Here is an 18888-nt window from a genome sequence, read left to right as displayed (position 1 = left end):
TGTGGATCATTTGATTTCAGCCTCACAGAAGCTCCGACCCCATCTTCAAACACAGCAATGGAGGTCAGAGAAGTTAGGCAACTTCCCCCACAGTCACCTGCCGGGTTGGTGCTGAAACTGGATTTTAAACCCAGCCTTCCCCAACTGGAGAGGAACAATCACAAAGGAAACCTTCACACATACAAAGATGTAGAGACTTTACAGGCTTTGACTGTCATCCAATACAATTAGGAAACAAATCCTAAAAAAGACCCTCTCCAAAATAAGCCATGGAGTGAAAGCCACCAGGCTCTTACTACCTTGGAAGTCTGTGCCCTATCCTGTTCAGCCACGCTTAGCAGGAGCAGCTGCAGGGAGGTGGCCATCTGCTTGGGGTGACAACAGTATATACCCATGGGCCTGCTCCTGCACCACGGGAGGAACTGAACTCTTCAACTTTGTGTTTTGGAATCGGGAAACTTCCCTTGCAGCTGGTCTAGCCTTCCTGTACCCCTCCTCCAATAGGATATTAAAAAGCCAACAAGGCCTTCCCAGATCACACCTGGAAGACTGGGAGCTACTGTCTCTTTCTCTCATCTCATTCTCATTTACCAGTCCATCAAAAAGAAATTGAAATTCATGTCTTGCTTATTCGTATCCGCCTTGCCCTAGGGATTTCTTTCTTCAGCCATGCTGCAAAATTCTACCGGGGAACATTCCCGGGTCGTAGAGGATCATGGGTATAAAGCCTGAGCTTTGTGATGAGACCGTTCTAGGCACTTGGAATCCCCACGCAGGCCCTTTATAGCTTTGTGGATTTGGACAAGCTATTTAATTATGCTCCAGGTTTATCGTTCCTTGCCTATATCTGTAGATAACTTCAGTTTCCGAAGGTTGTTGTAAACATTTGATGAGCTAGCACATCTGAAACAGTGTTGTGCGTGTACAAGGTGAATGTCGTTGCTCGGGTACACCCGTGCACCCCTTAGCCACTCCGTTGGCATCCTGTACTGGCACCCCTCCACCTCTGTGGAAAAACAGTGTGGAGAGCCTAGCGCTATTGTTTATTTTCTCTTTTACATGTAGTGTATTTTTGTGCCTTAGGGAAGTAGTAAGACCTTGACTCTTGTCACGGCTTAATTAACTTACTGAGAGTTGGAACGGCCACCGGATTCCATATTGTGTCCTACTTAAAGTTGAAGTGTATTAGCTGTAATTAGTGATCCTGCTTGTAAAAAGCCACCAACTGGTCTTTCTGTTCCCCCACAGGATACCACAGGTTTCTGCCAACTCCTGTCAAATTAGTGGGCATCTGGCAAGTCTTACTTACAGCACAATTTGAAACTTTAGTAAAGAAGTTATAAGGTATTTCACTTGTTTCTGGGACTGCTTCTTTGGGTGGATCTCCTTAATATGAATGTACTGTTTAAAAATATTTGCCGATACACACCGAGGGAGGAAAACATTGTAATAAATGAGGGAATACATAGAAGGTATTGCCTTTTTGGACTGACCTTGCTAAGGTCACTATGTGGGCTTTCCTTTTTTTTTTTTTTTTTAGATATTTGTTTGTTTGTTTCTTTTTAGAGAGAGAGGGAGAGAGAGAATCCCAAGCAGTCTCCAAACTGTCAACGTGGGGCCTGAACTCACACACCGTGAGATCATGACCTGAGCCAAAACCAGGAGTTGGACTTTTCACTGAGTGAGCCACCCAAGCGTCCCTGCATGGGTTTTTCTGTTGGCTGCTAAAGCAACTCACCACAAACTCGGTGGCTTAAGACAGCCCAAATTTTATCCTCTTAACAGTTCTGGAGGTCAGAAGTCCAAAAACCCAGGCTCACAAAGCTAAAATCAGGGTTTCCACAAGGCTGCATTCCTTCTGGGGGCTCTAGAGGAGAATCTGTTCCTTGTTTTTCCCCCTACTTTCTAGAGGTATCCTTATCCCTTGGCTAGTCGTACCTTCCTGTCTTCAAATGAACCACATTTCTGACCCTTCTGCCTCCCTCTCCTGCTGATACAAGGACCTTCGAGATTGCTTTGGACCCACCTGGCTAATCCAGGATAATCTCCCCCTCTCAAAATGAGCTGATGAGCAACCTTAATTACCCTCTGCCATGCAATCTAATACATTCACAGGTTTGCAGGCATTTGGATGCAGACACATTTGGTGGCTGAGGAGGGGAGTGTGGGGGCTATTATCCTTCTTCTCTCATCAGCCAAAAGCCTATATTTGAGTGAGTTTCCATACTCATTTCTTGACTGCATTGAAGGAATGAAATATTACAAAGGAAAAAAAGTCGTTTAGAACCACAGTGAAATAGATCAGTTTATTCAAGTAATTCAGACTATATGTTGGAAAATCAAGGTAGGGAGGGCAACAATTCTTTTCCTGTAGTCTTCTTTTCTTTCAAGATTACTCTCTAAACCAATTATTTGCTCACAGACACATGTATTTTGATATGTCTATATCCACAAGTGCATGTATGTATTTTTCTGAAACTCCAAGTTAATATTCTGGGGGTAAAAAGTTACACCCTTTTGGTCTATTTAGCTGTCTGCATACTTTGACTTAAGTTCAAGAAATCCTATTCGTCCATGTCAGTTTTATATTGCAAAGTGGGATTGGCAGTTTCTTAGAGCTCTGCGACCCTGGTGTTTTCTGCAGTGGGCTAAATTGCTTTGTTGGTAGAAGGGTAAATGAAGCACATGTCTGGTAACCTTGAATCATCAGTCTACCTTATCCTTGAGCTTCCCATCAAACCAGGCGGCTAAAGCCTAAACAGCCACTGTCACACAATGAGGTCTCCCAGACAGTAAATACAAAAACAGGTAACCTCAGGTGGTGCGATTCGGAAGAAGCAATGTTGTCCACTCAGTGACCTCTGGAGAGGCGAGGCTGGACAGTGATACTGCCTTAGATGGGGAGGCCAGGGGAGGTGTCTCTGAAAAGGAACTCCAGGTACCTAGGACTTAAATCACAAGAGAACAGACACCGGGGTCTGTCTTGCTCAGCAAGGAACCCTGGTGCTTTGGAAGGCTGTCTGCTGCATAGTAAGTGCTTAGTAAATCCTGACTGAATGAAGGAAAGGGTCACTAGAACATAGTCCCCCCCTTACCTTTGTACAGTGTGCTGCAGTATACAGAGGGATTTAATTAGGACTGTAATTCTCATTCTTTTTTTTTTTTTTTTTGAAGTGTAATTGACATACAATGTTACGTTAGTTTCAGGGATACAATGTATTGATTCAACAGTTCTGTATGTTAATTACCCAGGGCTCAACTACGAGTAAGAGTAGTCACCATCTGCCACCATAAAACAGTCTTAGAATATTATTGACTATATTTCTATGCTGTCCTTATCCATGACTTGTTTATTTTATCATTGCAAGTTTGCACTGCTTAATCCCCTTCATCTATTTTGTCCATTCCCCCGCTGACTTCCTCTCTGGCAACCACCAGTTTGATCTCCGTATTCATGAGTCTGCTTTTTGGTTTGCTTGTTTTGTTTTATAGAGTCCACACACACGTGAAATCATACGGTATTTGTCTTTCCCTGTCTGACTTATTTCACTTAGCATAATAATCCCTAAGTCCATCCAGGTTGTCACAAATGGCAGGATCTCATCCTTTTTTATGGCTGAGTGATAGTCTGTTGTATATAAATTCACCTCTTCTTTATCTTGTAGCTCTTGTTCTGGAGTCTTTTTTTTTTTTTTTTTTTAATGTTTATTTATTTTTGAGAGAGAGAGAGAGAGAGGGAGACACAGAATCCGAAGCAGGCTCCAGGCTCCGAGCTGACAGCACAGAGCTGGATACGGGGCTCGAACTCACGGACTGTGAGGTCGTGACCTGAGCCAAAGTGGGACACTTAACCGGCTGAGCCACCCAGGCACCCCATGAGTCTTTCCTGTGCTGGGCAGTGTGCTTAGGGCTTTCTTCAAGAGCTCCCAAGTGAGGTGCTGTTATTATCCCATGGGATACGAGAGGCAGCTAACATGGCATCGCAGGACTCCAATCGATGTCCATACGACACCAAGCCTCACTCTCTTAAACGCTACATTATCATGCTTCTCCTGAGCATCAAAAGCATCTTATGAGGCTAGGCAAATATTGTTATTTCCATTTTACAGAATAAGCTAGTCTAAGGTGGGCCTACGAATGGTTTAGCTAAGCTTAGAATCCTAGGCCCTTGACTCGCGTCTTCTATTTGCCATTATGACTGAGTGGTTCAGCTTGGTCCCAGAGACCTCTTCGGAAACAGCTATGGTCATTTTGGGGTGTTTTAGGAACAGGGGCTGTTTTAAGGAGTACATAACCCAGCCGTAACCCAGCAAGATGCAGTTAACAGGATCATTTTTAAAAAGAAAATAGGGTCCTGGAATAGGATCGGCGTTATTTTAGGAATTAGTGAAAAGTTTTGAGCCAAGAAAGTTTTTATAGCTATTCTAGGCTTTTCTTTTCTTTCTTTTTTTTTTTTTTAATCTTCTCCCACCTAAAACTTGAAACAGCAGCTTCCCATTTGTTAGATTCTCTGAGGGTTTCTTTTATTCAGTATGACAGGAGATTCTTGCTAAGCTCTATTCTAGAGCGGCCACCTGACATTTAAGATAGGATCTGGCTACATAATAGCAAATATGTGGCTCTCGTTTCTGTTGGCTGGACCTGCATGATAACTTAATTAGCTATCGTTAACAAAGGCAAAAATGAGATTTTTCTGAACTGCCTAAGCTGGAGTGATAAACGTGCTTTAGTCTTTGGATCTCACCTCTGTGATTCATAGACTAAATCTAAATACTATCTCTGACCGAACAATCAGCAGTCAGAGTGTACTTTTTCAGACTTCCTTCTGTTCAGGCTTTTCCATATTAGAAAATTAAGTCAGCGTGTACGTCCAGTTTTATTATGGAATAATCTTGATTTAACTGCGTCTCTTCCTATTCCAATATGTCCTACATGCTGTAGCAACTTACTCTTAACTGAAACTAACATGCTCCTCTTGGACCCCTGATAAAAAGGGGTGGATTCTGAACTCCTGGCCAGTATGCAGTTTCCTCTAGAATGGGCCTCCAGCTGGCCTTTTCAACCTGTGTTGGCAAAGAGAAAGGAGATCGAACAGCTCGTGGGATACAGAGTGATGTGCAGGGTGAGGGAAGGGTACTGAACTCCACGTTGAAATGGCTTAAAAAAAAAAAAAAAAAAAAAAAAAAAAAACAGAAGACACCCAAAGGAACACTTGTGTGCTATTGGTGGGAATGCAAACTGGTGTAGCCACTGTGGAAAGCAGTATGGAGGTCCCTCAAAAAGTTAAAATTAGAACTACCCTATGATCCAGCAATCACACTGCTGGGTATTTATCCAAAGAGTACAAAAATACTAATTCAGAGGGATACATGCACTCCTATGTTTATAGCAGCATTACTTACAATAGCCAAACTGTGGAAGCAGCCCAAGTGCCCATCGATTGATGAAGAGATAAAGAGGTGGTGTATATATATGTATATATATATATATATATATATATATATATATACACACACACATATACATATATGTATATATGTATACATGTATGTATACATGTATGTGTGTGTGTGTGTACACACACACACACACACACACACACACACATACATACAGTGGACTATTTCTCAGCCAGAAAAAACGAATGAAATCTTGCCATTTGCAATGACATGGATGACGCTAGAGAGTATTATGCTAAGGGAAATTAAGTCAGAGAAAGACAAATACCATATGATTTCACAAACAAGCAAGGGAAAAGAGAGAGAAACTAAGAAACAGACTCTTAACTGTAGAGAAGAAACAGATGGTTGCCAGAGGGGAGGTGGGTGGGAATGGATGAAATAGGTGATGGGGATGAAGGAGGGCACTTGTGATGAGCACCGGGTGATGGAAGTGCTGAATCGTGATATTGTACACCTGAAACTAATATAACCCTGTGTGTTAGCTATACTGGAATTAAAAACTTAAAAAAAAATCCAGAAATATATATTGTTTACTTTTTATTGTAAATGACTTTTTGGAGTCATTTATTCTTAATTCTTCTGCTTAGTAATGTATTCCTACCCTCTAGTTCTTGTTTGCTCATTTCAGGCCTGGAGAGCCCCCCTCTGACTCCACTGCCCCCCCAAATCCTACCCATCTTCCAAGACTGAAATCATTCTCCTTTTCCTTTTCCCCACCTCCCAGTTATCTGTCCTTTCTCTCAGCTGCTGCCATGTAACTGGTTCAGCATCACCTCCTTCCATCGACCCTGCCTTTACTGCCTTTTTGGGTGGGTGCTCTTTTTTCCACTGGGACTGCTGTTGATTGGCTGACATTCAGAAACCCTGGAGTGAGGTGGTTGTTGATTGGTGGAGTCCACTGGGGTGAAGGAGATGTGATTGGCTAGCCCTCTGAAGCACCAGGGTAAAGCTCCTGTTGATTGGCAGACTTCACTCCAGTGAGGCAGTTATTGATTGACTGGCCTTGTGAAATTTTTATATTGCTACAAGCTGGCATGAATCAATTAGAATAGGTTTGAAACCAATCAAGTGAATAGGTTCCTTGCTCTGACCAAGGAACAAACCAGTCATTTCCTAGGTGCCAGGGGAACTTCTTATTGTCACCTGACCTGGAATCCTAGATTTCCTGGGTTGAATTAAGCCTGTCGAAATACACACTACACATTAGACCCTCACCCAGCCACCCACCCCAGAAGTGGATGCATGAGCACAGATTTGGGAGTTGACAGACCTGGGCTCAAATCCTGATTCTGTAATTCAGCACCTCACTTAATCCCTGTGATCCTCAGTCTCCTAAAGAATAACACCTCCCTGAAAGGTGGGGGTTCTGGAGATTAAACAAGTTGACGTGTGTCAGGTACTCATCACACCCTTAGAGTTCTCATTACAACCCCACAGGTCTAATGACCCAAGGAAAGCATCCTGAGGGGTCATTTTGTGACTCAGTTCCCTCTTAGTTGTTTTTTCCCTCCTACGGCCTGTCAGAAAGATTAACTGTAAAAACCTGATGCTCAGACCTCACTCCTCAAGATTCTGATATAATTGATCTGTGGTAGAGCCCAGGCACCATGTTTGTTTGAGCTCCCACAGGATGTTCAGTGTGCATGGAATCATACCCTGCCCAGCCAGCTCCTTACTTAACTACACTTCATACAGTGAAATCACACAGGAAATTAATAGATGGCTTTGATTGGTCTTACGTGATGGGCTCGTCATGTTAAAAACTCTCTTGAAAACTGTGTAATTAAGAAACAAAGCTGGTATTCAAATGGAATAGTCTCTGAGCCCCATTCCTATTTCTGTTCTCATTATTATTAGAAAAAGAAAAACTGCCTTTATGATTTTGAAAATTCTAACCCTGACAGAAAGGTCAGGATAGAGAGAGAGACACATAGTATGGAGGGGAGATTTTCCAAAAGTGTATAACAAAGTGGTCTACAGTTTGGAAATGAACATTGTGTACACTTGGATGTTGCATATATTATGCATAAGGTTTATTAAATATTTCCTCCTTCCCGAAAGGTTTGATGTCTCTAAATTTGGAAGTTAATTCAAGAAACAGGAGAACATGTTTTATTTATAAGTTTCTTTAGCATCTCGTAAAAAGTGTCATGTCATTTAAAAATGGTATTCATGCTTCTGTGGAGTCAAGTGCGTTGGTTCCCTCTGTAATCCTGAAGTCATCCCTCTAAAGTAATGAGAAGTTCCCTCTGTCAGAGAGGAAGAGGGTTTTAGTTAAGAGTCTTTCCATTATTCCTTCCTTCTAAGTTTTAAGGAAACCTAGTCAGGTGAAGGACTGAATATTGAATGGTTCTCCTGGAAAAAATACCGGGCCATCTTGTGCCTAAAAAGTCTGGAGCTGCTGAAGCAGTTAACTGTATTCATTTTAGTGATAGCCTTTGCTATATATTACTTCCAGAACTGACGTAACTAGATGTATAATATACCGTTATTTATTTCTTGTTGTTTTAATAAGCTTTTTATTTGGGGATGACTTCATATATGGTTCACTCTTGGCGTTGCGTATTTTATGGGTCTTGACAAATGTATAGTGACGTATCCACTATTAAAGTATCATACAGAGTAGTGTCACTACTTTAAAAACCGAATGCCCCACGTATTCATCCCTCCCTCCTCCCTCACCCATTTGGGCTCAATTCTAAAGATACGAAGGAAAAGTGGGAGTTTATCGCTGAGGAGTAAGGTAGGCAGTTGATGAGCGGACAATTACTGAAGGAAACACCAGAGGTAAAGGAGGGATTCTGACTAAACTGACCTGGCAGGATTCTTCCTGAAGGCAGGCAAGGCAGTCTGTCCATCTGTTGGGCATTACCTGGGTGAGCGTGGAGGATTCTAGCTAAACCAGCTTAGCAGGATTCTTGTTAAAATTGGGACGTGTTGGGACAAACACGGAAGTACAAATATCTTGCACATCTTGCACGAGGCCTCGTGTGGAAAGAGGATTCAGAGGAGCCTGACTGAAGTTTGGTCTAGGAGAGGGTCTTTGGGAGATCGAGACAATAGATGGCCTTTTCTTTTTTTTTTTTTTTTAAGTTTATTTATTATTTATTTTTTAGAGTGAGTTGGGGAGGACCAGAGAGGGAGAGAGAGAATCCCGAGCAGGCTCTGCCCCATCAGTGCAGAGCCCTACTCGGGGCTCAGTCTCACAAACCGTGAGATCGTGACCTCAGCGGAAATTAAGAGTCAGACGCTCAACTGACTGAACCACCCTGGTGTGCCAAGAGTAGGTGGGCCTTTATAGAATGGCTTCTTTACTTAGTAACGTTCATTTAAGGTTCCTCCGTGCCTTTTCATGGCTTGATAGCTCATTTCTTTTAATCACTGAGTAATAGTCCATTACCTGGATATACCACAGTTTATCCATTCACCTCCCTCAGGATGTCTTGATCACTTCCAAATTTTGCCAATTATGAGTGAAGCTGCTAGAAACACTCACCCGTGTATGGGTTTCAAGAATAGTTTTATTTTATTTTTTTTTTAAATTCTTTTTTTCAACGTTTATTTATTTTTTGGGACAGAGAGAGACAGAGCATGAATGGGGGAGGGGCAGAGAGAGAGGGAGACACAGAATCGGAAACAGGCTCCAGGCTCTGAGCCATCAGCCCAGAGCCTGACGCGGGGCTCGAACTCACGGACCGCGAGATCGTGACCTGGCTGAAGTCGGACGCTTAACCGACTGCGCCACCCAGGCGCCCCAAGAATAGTTTTATTTGTGTAGAAAAGTTGCAACGATAGTACAAAGCATTCCCATATACCCTTTACTCCATTTTCCCTAGTGTAGTACCTCATGCAACCAAGGGTGTGTTTGTCAAAACTAACATTAACATTGGTATGTTACTATTGACTCGACTTCATTCAGATTTCACCATCGTTCCTACTAATTTCCTTTTTGTGTTTTAGGAGCCAGTCCAGGATGCCACATTGCTTTCAGCTTTAATTTATAAGAACAGTTTGGGTGTGCGTGTTCATTAAATATGTTCATAAAATTCAGCGTATCTTGAGAAAGTGGATGTAAACATATTAGCTACAAGGAGCTGCTGTTACTTAATCAAGTGAACGCATTTAATTATGGCATTGTTATTTAGAATTTTTTGAAAGTTTGTTTTTGCTTCTGGCAGAGCACGCAGATTTCCCAATGTACAAAATCAGGGTTTGTTTTATTAGGGTTGCTGTTTCTAAACAAAATACCAAAGCTTGTTGAAAGAAGGTCATTTTAAGGTTATTCCAAGACCCAGGAGGAAACTGGTTGCCAAGTAGTAATAAAAGCTGTCAGTGCATAATTTCTCAAGTTGATGCACAGGACGAAGTGTTTGGTTGGTTCTCTAATGAGCATCTCCAAATGTTTTGCTGGCAGAAGGACTCCATGAAAGATGACAGAGGAAGTTATTGTGATAGCAAAGTGGGACTACACTGCCCAACAGGACCAGGAGCTGGACATCAAGAAAAACGAGCGTCTGTGGCTGCTGGACGACTCCAAGACGTGGTGGCGCGTGAGGAACGCGGCCAACAGGACGGGCTACGTGCCGTCCAACTACGTGGAGAGGAAGAACAGCCTGAAGAAGGGTTCCCTCGTGAAGAACCTGAAGGACACGCTAGGTGAGTGTGTCTGTGTGTTAGGTCCCACGTTATCGCTGAACTACTTCCCGTGATGGGGGGGGGGGGGGCAAGGAAGCTTTGTGCTTTTGGAGGGGAGCGTGTCCCATCTTTTTAGTTCGTGTGTTTTGTTTTGTTAAAAAAAAAAAAAAAGAGGTCTGTTTTAAAGTTGGCCTCTTTCTTGCTGTCTTTTTTTTTTTAATAATAATGTTTTTATTTATTTTTGAGAGAGAGAGACAGAGCACGAGAGGGGGAGGGGCAGAGAGAGAGGGAGGCAGGCTCCAGGCTCTGAGCTGTCAGCACAGAGCCGGACGTGGGTCTCGATCGAACTCGCGAACCACAGGATCATGACCTGAGCCAAAGTCGGACGCTCGACTGAGCCACCCAGGTGCCCCTAGTTGTCTTTTTTTTTTTTTCAATCTCTGCAAATAAAGAGATCAAGATGGAGAAATACCATGTTTGTCATTTCCTGGAGACTTCGGAGTCCAGAATCGTGTCTGGGTGTTGGGGACCCCCCGCACGTGTTTCCATCTCCTGGCATCAATATTCTAGAGGTTCCTGAAACGGAATTCCCTCCTCCAAAATGTCCGCAGCTCTGCCTGTGTCATCCCATCAGGTCTCTTCTCTCTTACATGATCCTGCCCGTGCTGCCTTCATGCATAGTGTGGGAAGGAACAGAAAGCGCTCTGAACCGGGTGGGGTTTTTCCCCCCTCTGCTCTATTGATGACGTTTCATAGAAACCACAGTCCTGGCAGCGTTCACTAACGTGGCCGTGGGCGAGCACCCGGGTGATGTCCGAGGACGTCTGCGGGGACCGTGGGGAGCTCAGCCCGGTTGGCTTGACACCTGGTTTTCTTCCCACGTGCCCAGTATCCCGACGTGGGACAGGCCGCCTTGAATCCCCTGAAGTTAAGGGCGTCCACTCTTGCCCTTGTGTGCATATCTGATGTACTTGAAGTAGTTACTCCTTCAGTGGTAACTCTGAGGGCTTTGCTGGAGAACCATGAGCTGAGCCCCCACGTACTAAATCTAGTGTCGCCTCCTTCTAGGAGTATAATGTGGGTCGTACCTGAGACTACTGGATATCACTTAAGAGTTTGCTCTGAAATAAGCCGGTATTCTCGTCATGTTGCATATACTGGAGCGTTTGCTTTTTATTTCTAACAGGAGGGTTTGTTTCAGGTAGGGTCGGAGGGAAGCAGGTGGGGAACTGGGAAGAAAATTACACACCGAATGTAGTGGGCGTGGCAAAATATTCATCTTGAGTTTCATGTAATCTTGAAAAGTCTCCTGAGTCTCTCTTCAGACCCATTTATTTATTTATTTTTAAATTTTTTTTATTGTTTTTACCTATTTTTGAGACAGAGAGAGACAGAGCATGAGCGGGGTTGGGGCAGAGAGAGAGGGAGACACAGACTCTGAAGCAGGCTCCAGGCTCTGAGCTGTCAGCACAGAGCCCAACGCGTGGCTCAAACTCACAGATCATGAGATCATGACCTGAGCCGAAGTCGGACACTTAACCGACTGAGCCACCCAGGCCAGTCACCCATCTTCAGACCCATTTAAAGCCTTCATTTATTGGGTAGTGTTTCTGTGTTAGGGCTTAGGTTGTTTCCATGATTTGGAAAGAGAAATGAGACACCGGCCTGAGTATGAGTCACACGACCTCTCCTAGGTTCAGAGCCTTATGCAGAAATTTCTTTTTGCACAAGCAGTTTCATTCTTTCTCCACTAACCTGATACCCCTATAATTTTTTTTTTTTTTCTCCAAGCAAGTCGCTTGAAAGGAACGTTGTGGTCCTATGCTTATAACTCTTAATGAACTATGGTAGAAATGCAGTTAGCATGAGTAGATAAATACCAGAGCCTAATTTTATTTATTTATTTTTCCAATTTCAGCCTCTGCCTCACCAAAGTACCTTTTTTGGGAGATGCTAAACATCGTTGCCTTGTTTTGTTTTATTGCCTATCCATTTTTTAAAAATACAGTCTCGATATTATAGTAAAGAATGATGTACGCAGAAACTGAACGAGTTGCTCAGAAGAGAAATAGGACAAAGCAAGCACCCCGAACTATCTAGAAATTCCCGTGTGTACCTTGTCATTGTTCTTTTTCTCCTTCACTTGGCAGAAGGAGAAAAGCCAAAGGCCCAAGTTGAAACCCTCAGCCAGATGTCTCACTGAGTGTCTACTCCTTCACCAGCTGCGATCCGCCTCGTGCACCGGGGGGACCGCAGGCTCTCCACGTTAGTGGAGCCTCGCGCAATCGGCCCCTCCCAGTGCTGGGTGCTGGGTGCTGGGCCGCTGCCCCGCCCCTGCCAGATGGCCACCCAGCTCTGCCAGAACACTTCTACCTCGACAGTCAGCCAATTCCATTTTTGGAGAACACAGATTGCTCGAAAGCTCTTCCTTAAATAGAATCAAAGTTTGCTTTTCTTTAACTTTCTCCCCTTGGCTCCCGTTGTGCCCTCGAGAGCCGCCTGAGTAACGTGTGCTCCTCTCCTAGAAGATGACCGCCCCGCCTCCAGGCCTCAGTCACAGTGCAGGCAGGCATCTGCCTGGAAACGTTTAGGCTAAGCATATCACGCGTTGTAAAAACACAAGTGAGATTCTGTTTTTGACATCCGTATCTGTGGAGAAATGCCCCCCTTGTTTCTGTGTATCTTTCTGTTTCGTGTTCACCATATTCCCCCGAAGCCTTGCTCCTGCTGTCCGGAGAGAGACCTTGGTGTTCCAGTGTGAGTTTTCCATTGCCCACTTGAGCAGCATCAAAGGGAAGGATCACAATGGAGTGACTTCTCAGTTCCCCGCAGCCGGGCTCGACACGGCATCGTTGTCAACCAGGAAGGTCAGAAAACATCCCGCAGCCCGTCCTGCCTTCCCCTGGCCCCTGTAGCTAAAGAATTGGAGCCACGTGTTCGTGGCTCCCTGTTTAAATTCTTGTCTCCAGCGCGCTCTCACAATTACTGTATGATTCTAGCCGATCATGCGGCCGGCAGAATTTCTCTGCACTGCCTGTTAGAAGGAGTGAAAATAACATGTGTTGACCTTCCAGTAGCTACTCCTGGAGTCATCCACATTTGTCATTTTTACTGCTGTAGAAGTCCACCTGATTCCTCAGTCCACAGTAAGATTTTCCTGGCAGGTGCCTGGTTTGGAATAAAATAGCACCGGACTCCCCCAGCAAAGTCCCAGTGTTATAAATGTGCAGACACGTCTCTGGTTGCAGAGAAATGTAACTCTGTACGAGTCCTCTTCTACTTTCTTATACTCACTTGCTGTGTTGAGGTCCGTGGGGAATTCAGTTTCATCACACGCACGACTTGGTTAGAGTAACTTCTAGAAAGCAGTACCTCTGACAAAAAGATCTCTGTTGGGAAAGGATTAACGTTCTTTCTTTTCCTTTCATAATTTATAATCAAATCAAACAATATGAGTTCTTATTTGCACATGAGCAAAACATTTATATACTGGATCTCCTCTTGTATTTAACTTATGATCATGAATAGTCAGAGAACTTTTCCACAGATGACAAGGGGCAATTGTTAAGAACCCTTTCTGCTGGCAGAGCCCAGTTGATATTTTGAAGGGCTCAGACTGTGCAGCTCTTTGCTCAGCAGTTGAGGAGCGTTCCTGGTCTACAGTCTGGCCTTGACATTGCAGCCTAGCTTATTAAATTACGCAGGTTAGGTGTTTTAAAGCACTGTGCTAAATCTTTTGAGATGGGGAAGCTGCTTCCAGGGAGGTATTTTTCAAAGATTTTCCTTCAGACTACTGAAGAACGGTTTTTGTTACCACTTCGTGACAGCAGCTGGGATCCAGCAAAGCCCCAAAGGTTAATGCTGTTCTCAGTTGTTCCCTTAAGTCTACGTGCTGACTTGGGTTCTGCAGAGCTATGCAGTTCCCTTTATAACCTATTAGTAACCTTCTCAGGAGGGTTTGTTCCAAGGCACACATGTCCATTGCTGACCACCTCCCTAGGTATCTGGAGCTAGAGGTGACCCACCCCCTGTCAGGGTTGCTCCTTTATAGCATTTGTCTCAATGTGACCATACCTAAGGCCGTTTAGCAACCTGCCAGTGATTAGCCCCAGGATTCCCGCCTCTGATTCCAAGCTAGACCTTGGGAGCAGAGAGAGATTCCCAGTGCTAAGTGGCTATACAACAGCCCCTGTTTCCTTTTGAGCTAATGCTTTCAGATGAGGAGGGGGTGGTTCCTATGGGTGAAATTCACAAGGCTCTTAGAGGCATAGCCAGTCTGGGATTGACTTTGGGGTGGCTAAGTGACTTCCCCAGGAACACACTACTAGTGCCAGTGTGGGACAGAGATGGGACTTCACCTCAAACTTGAGGGTTTTTTACTATAGCAAGTTGAATATATGGACTTAGCAGGTGGGCATTTGATAAGATTCTGTTGCAGAGACAGGCAGTTAGAATGTTAGGGGAGATTTTACTGATACCAAGTCCTTTATTTTAGAGGTGAAAAATTACTAGCAAAACTTGAGCTGGGTCAGGGAGTTGGGCAGTAATAATATATTGATGTGAATTTCCTGATTTGGTGGTTATATCGTGGTTGTAGAGGAAAATGTCCTTGTTTAAGTGTTAGAACATCGTGTAGGTAGGAAAGTGGCTCTCAGATGGCTCAGGGAAAACAATATTTTTGCACTGTTGTAACTTTACGTTAGAACAAGCAGACAGACATGAGTGGTTGAGGGACCACCCCAAGGCTCTAAAGTTGGCTTGTAGCAGAGGAGATATAACTTGGGGTCCCCCCACTTTGCCTGGGCACCTACAGTGCCTTAAATTTGGCATATCGCTGAACACCTGCTGACATTGGGCCAAAAACATGAGAGTAACACCAGACGCAAACGTGTCCTACTGATTATTCATGGCAATGGTTTCCCACAGTACTTAATCCGGAACCTTCTGTAATTATCCAGAGTTCTCTCCTTATCACTAGCTTGCAAGTGAGGAAAATCCCTGCTGCTTGCTGGATCAGCCCAGACTGTTTTGAGCCCGTTCAATGTATGCTTTTTTGTTAAAATGGAGATCAGGAGAGTGATGGTCAGAAGTGATCTTCTGAGCTCACTGCCTCTGTGATTGTGTGGCATGTGAGGGAATTTTTGTTTAGACACCGCAGGACTGTGGACCTTTGCTTATAAATGTTCTCAGCAGGCCTGATCCAGGGCAAGTGGTCGGTTAAAAACGAACAGGGAGTAACGAATGGCACAGCCTATTTGTGGGAGCAGAGCCTGCGTCTGGGCTGTCCCTTCCTTGCTCTGTCCCTGGGAAATCCCTTCTGAGCCACTTCATTCCCTGCTGAGTGACCTTTGGGAACAATAACCAAGGGCTTTGAAACAGGGATGCAAACATTATGTAGGGATCAGCATGGTGTAATAGAGTATGTCTGGATCAGAAGTGGGAGCCTGGACGGACGTCATTGCATCTGGTGGGATATGAAGAGAGGATAAGGTTGAGTCCCCGACTTTCGGAAGCTTGTCATACCTGGGAAATGACACTGGCACAAATGAGCAGGCCTCATTTGAGCAGTGGCACTGTCTCTGCCCGTCCCCTTGGAAACTTGGCTCTGCCCTACCCTTCAGGAAGCAGTGTGCAGAGCGGTTAGGAGAGAGACTCCCCACCACGTTCAGATCGAGTCTTTGCCAAACCGTTGAACTCGCGGAGCCTGGACTCCATCATCTGTAAAATGGGATAAGTGACTACTTGTCTCCTGCAGTTGTTGAGAATTGAATGAAGTCCTTCAGCAAAGAGTACCCGGGCTGAGCGGACACTTGGGAGAGGAGGTGGGGCTTCAGCTGAAGAAGGGAGAACGTAAGTCAAGATTTGGAGGCTGGAAGCCAAGTTGTGTTGGAGGATATTAAGGAGTTAGCTGGACTGGGGTGAGAGAGAGCGTGGGGGTGTCCTGAGGGATCATGGTGTCCCATACTGCCGGCCCTGAACAAGGCCTGGTGCCATTTGAAAAGGGAACCCCCGAGAGTTTCCATATGGCGGACAGAGATGACCGTCATGGCGTGCAGGGGGCATCCTGGTCCTGATCCTCAGGAAGGGACTGGAGAGGGCCTATCCGTCCATAGGTAGCTGGCAGCGAGGCCTCAGAGCAACCCAAACGTGATGTTGGAAGTCTTGAGCTCAGCAGCAGAGAGGGATTTCACAGGAAACCCCCAGGACTCTGTGTTGACTGGGTGTGGAACAGCTGGAAGACTGAAATACTCGTCACAGATGACTCCAGCGTTCTGAGCCTGAATGAATGTCTCCAGCAGAGAATTTGGGAAGTAGGAAGAGAAACAGGGCCATCAGGATGAGACCTGTTTGAAGTTGAGGCAATGGCAGGACACTCATGGAAACGTTCAGTAGGATTCAGACGTGTGTTATAACGTTCTTCCTATTTTTAAGTGAATTTTAGTTTTGGGCCTCCAAATAAGTCTTATTTTTACCTAGGATCTGCAGTTTAGACCTGACATTTCTGCCGCAGTGTGTCAGGGACCTCAGACAGGCTTTCAGCGTGTATGTCGTCCTGAGGACTGGCCCCAGGCCTCTGGTCCCCTTTGGAGAGCTGTCACCGCAGCCCTGCCCTGGCAAGAGAGCCCACGGGAGGCTATGTGGTAACCGCCAAGGGCGTGCAGGCTCCCTGAGCCAACATTCCCCATGCTCCTGACACTCCCTGCAAAGAAGTGTCACCCCACACTCCGCAGCCAAACCAAAAGCTAATGCTGCAGAAAAATTGAAACCAGGACCCCGAAATGGATTTTGTGCGTATGGTTCCAGAGAGTAGACAGTAGTTTCTGTCTCTCTCTGAGTGCCTCATTGTGTGAGGTACCGCGCTAGCTGCCTGCACGCATTTCTGTTTTTATCTTCACGAAAAGAGGGGGGGAAGAGGGGCGTGCTAATACCCTCATTTCCCATGTGAAAGCATGAACACCGGGAACTTAAGTGATGTGCCCGGGAACACGCAGTAAGTGGTTGGAATTCAAACCACGTCTCCCTGACTTCAGCCTGTGTTATTGTGGATCAGCTGCTAGAATTGGGGATTCAGATCCAGCAGGGGTCGGGGAAGACGCACACAACACCTGCCTGTCGTGGATTGCAGTGAACTCCACCCCCTCGTGGGCCCCCACCCGCACAGCTGTTTTGATTTCCTCCCACTCTTGTTCTGGCCCCTGAAATGCTAGGGGACCAGCTCCTTGAGTGAGCATCAATTTCTCCCTGACCCCAAGGGAGTCGCTTAGTAATTCTGCCCAGTTCCTTCATGTTGAGGTGAGCAAGAGCCATTAATTAAAATGATTTAGAGGCAGAATGTCACGGGAACATGTCTCCTTTTCTGTAAATTGATTTTTATTTCGGGAGCACTTTGTCCAGCAGCAAGCATGTGCCGCCACTGCACGCATATATTTCAGCCATCTCTGCCATTCACCGTTCCTTTGTACGACACAGGTCTCTGCAAACAGGAATTGCTCAGATATACACTATCATTTACCACAGCATGCTTATTTTAAAAAGTCTGGAAAAGAGAAAATACAAACCACCTGTGATCTCCCCACCCAGAACTCATCCCCGTGTCTATAATCACCTCTGGTTTTTTTCGGTATTTATACACGTATATATGACTTTTCACTGTTATTAATACTAGCTGTCACATTGCCGTTGGTCCAGAAAAGATCAAGCCCTTTCTCCAAGGTGCCTGGTCCCAGCACATGCTGGAAAGAAGATTGACCCAGTGAGTTTTGCAACAAACTTTGGCTCGTCAGTGGTCGGGGTGCTCACTGAATTCTATATATTCTATCAACTGTGTAAGAGGAGAAGCTGACTCTTTATGGTGCTTCTGTCCTAGAAGTAGTTTTTGTTCCTGGGTTGGATGTTCTTCGAGAATAAGAAAATTGTTGTTGATCTTCCTGGAAGCCACTTAAATGTGATTCTGAAGCTGTGTCACTCTCCGAGGACAACCAGTTCTTGGTTTCAGAAAAGTGCAAAGCCGAACCATCCCCCGTGAAAAGTTTACATGTAACACGTGAAAACGTTAAGGGAAAACTCCTTTTGATGTTTTTTTTAAATCCCGTATAGTTACCATACAGTGTTAGCTTAGTTTTCAGGTGTACAATATAGTGATTCAACACTTGCATACGTGTGCTCATCATGACAAACTCTCTCTCTCTTCTTAATCCCCATCACCTATTAACTCCTTTTGATTTTGAGCATTTGACTTCTCCAGCCAGTTATCTCTGCACAGTAAAAACTCAGGGAGTCCAGTTAACCCGTCAGGTTTACCTTTCTGGCCCCTGTTGTATAATCTACCATTGTTACGAACATGAATCACATAAAGTGAATGCCTCCTAAATCTGGAATTCTTTAGGATTCTGTCTTGTGAGCTCATTCCCAATAGAACTGACCGGCCAAACGTATTGCCCACATAATATGGAAACTTACGGCGATTGTGGTGCCAGCCACCCAAAATAAACTTGGATTTGTTTTCGTAGATCAGAAGCGTCCAAGTATTTAGAACCAAAAATGTAAAACAACTCACAACAGATTAGTGGGAGGATAATTAGAGACTAGACAGATTGTTAAAAAGAATGCTAGCAAGAGAAAAGCCAGGAGAGGCGATGGGAAATGAGGAGGGGTCTGTACCCTGAGAAAACCAGGAGAAGCAGGCGTGCAGTTACACGTGGGTGCGAGAGAGCCACGCTGCTCTGTCCACCGAGGCAAAGCATTTCCCAGTTTGCTTCCCAGAAACTGGCATCCTGTTGGCTTCTTATTA

General features: G+C 44.8%; 1 protein-coding gene across 4 annotated transcripts in view; it reads left to right on the top strand.

The window, feature by feature from the left end:
* The window catches only part of NCK2 (NCK adaptor protein 2), a 154981-nt gene that overhangs the window by 102585 nt on the left and 33508 nt on the right, over positions 1 to 18888 (top strand). For 2 of the 4 annotated variants that reach the window (XM_023251542.2, XM_045053983.1), the window contains exon 3: positions 9877 to 10118. In XM_023251542.2, coding sequence (XP_023107310.1) covers positions 9893 to 10118 — 226 coding nt within the window. In that variant the 5' untranslated portion in view covers positions 9877 to 9892. Of the gene's footprint in view, positions 1 to 1248; positions 1345 to 9876; positions 10119 to 18888 lie in introns of all 4 variants that reach the window. The other 2 variants (XM_023251543.2, XM_023251544.2) reach the window with 2 other exon arrangements.

The sequence above is a fragment of the Felis catus genome, chromosome A3 (genome assembly GCF_018350175.1).
Source record: "Felis catus isolate Fca126 chromosome A3, F.catus_Fca126_mat1.0, whole genome shotgun sequence".
Classification (NCBI taxonomy): Eukaryota; Metazoa; Chordata; class Mammalia; order Carnivora; family Felidae; genus Felis; species Felis catus.
This window is presented reverse-complemented; position numbering and strand designations above follow the sequence as displayed.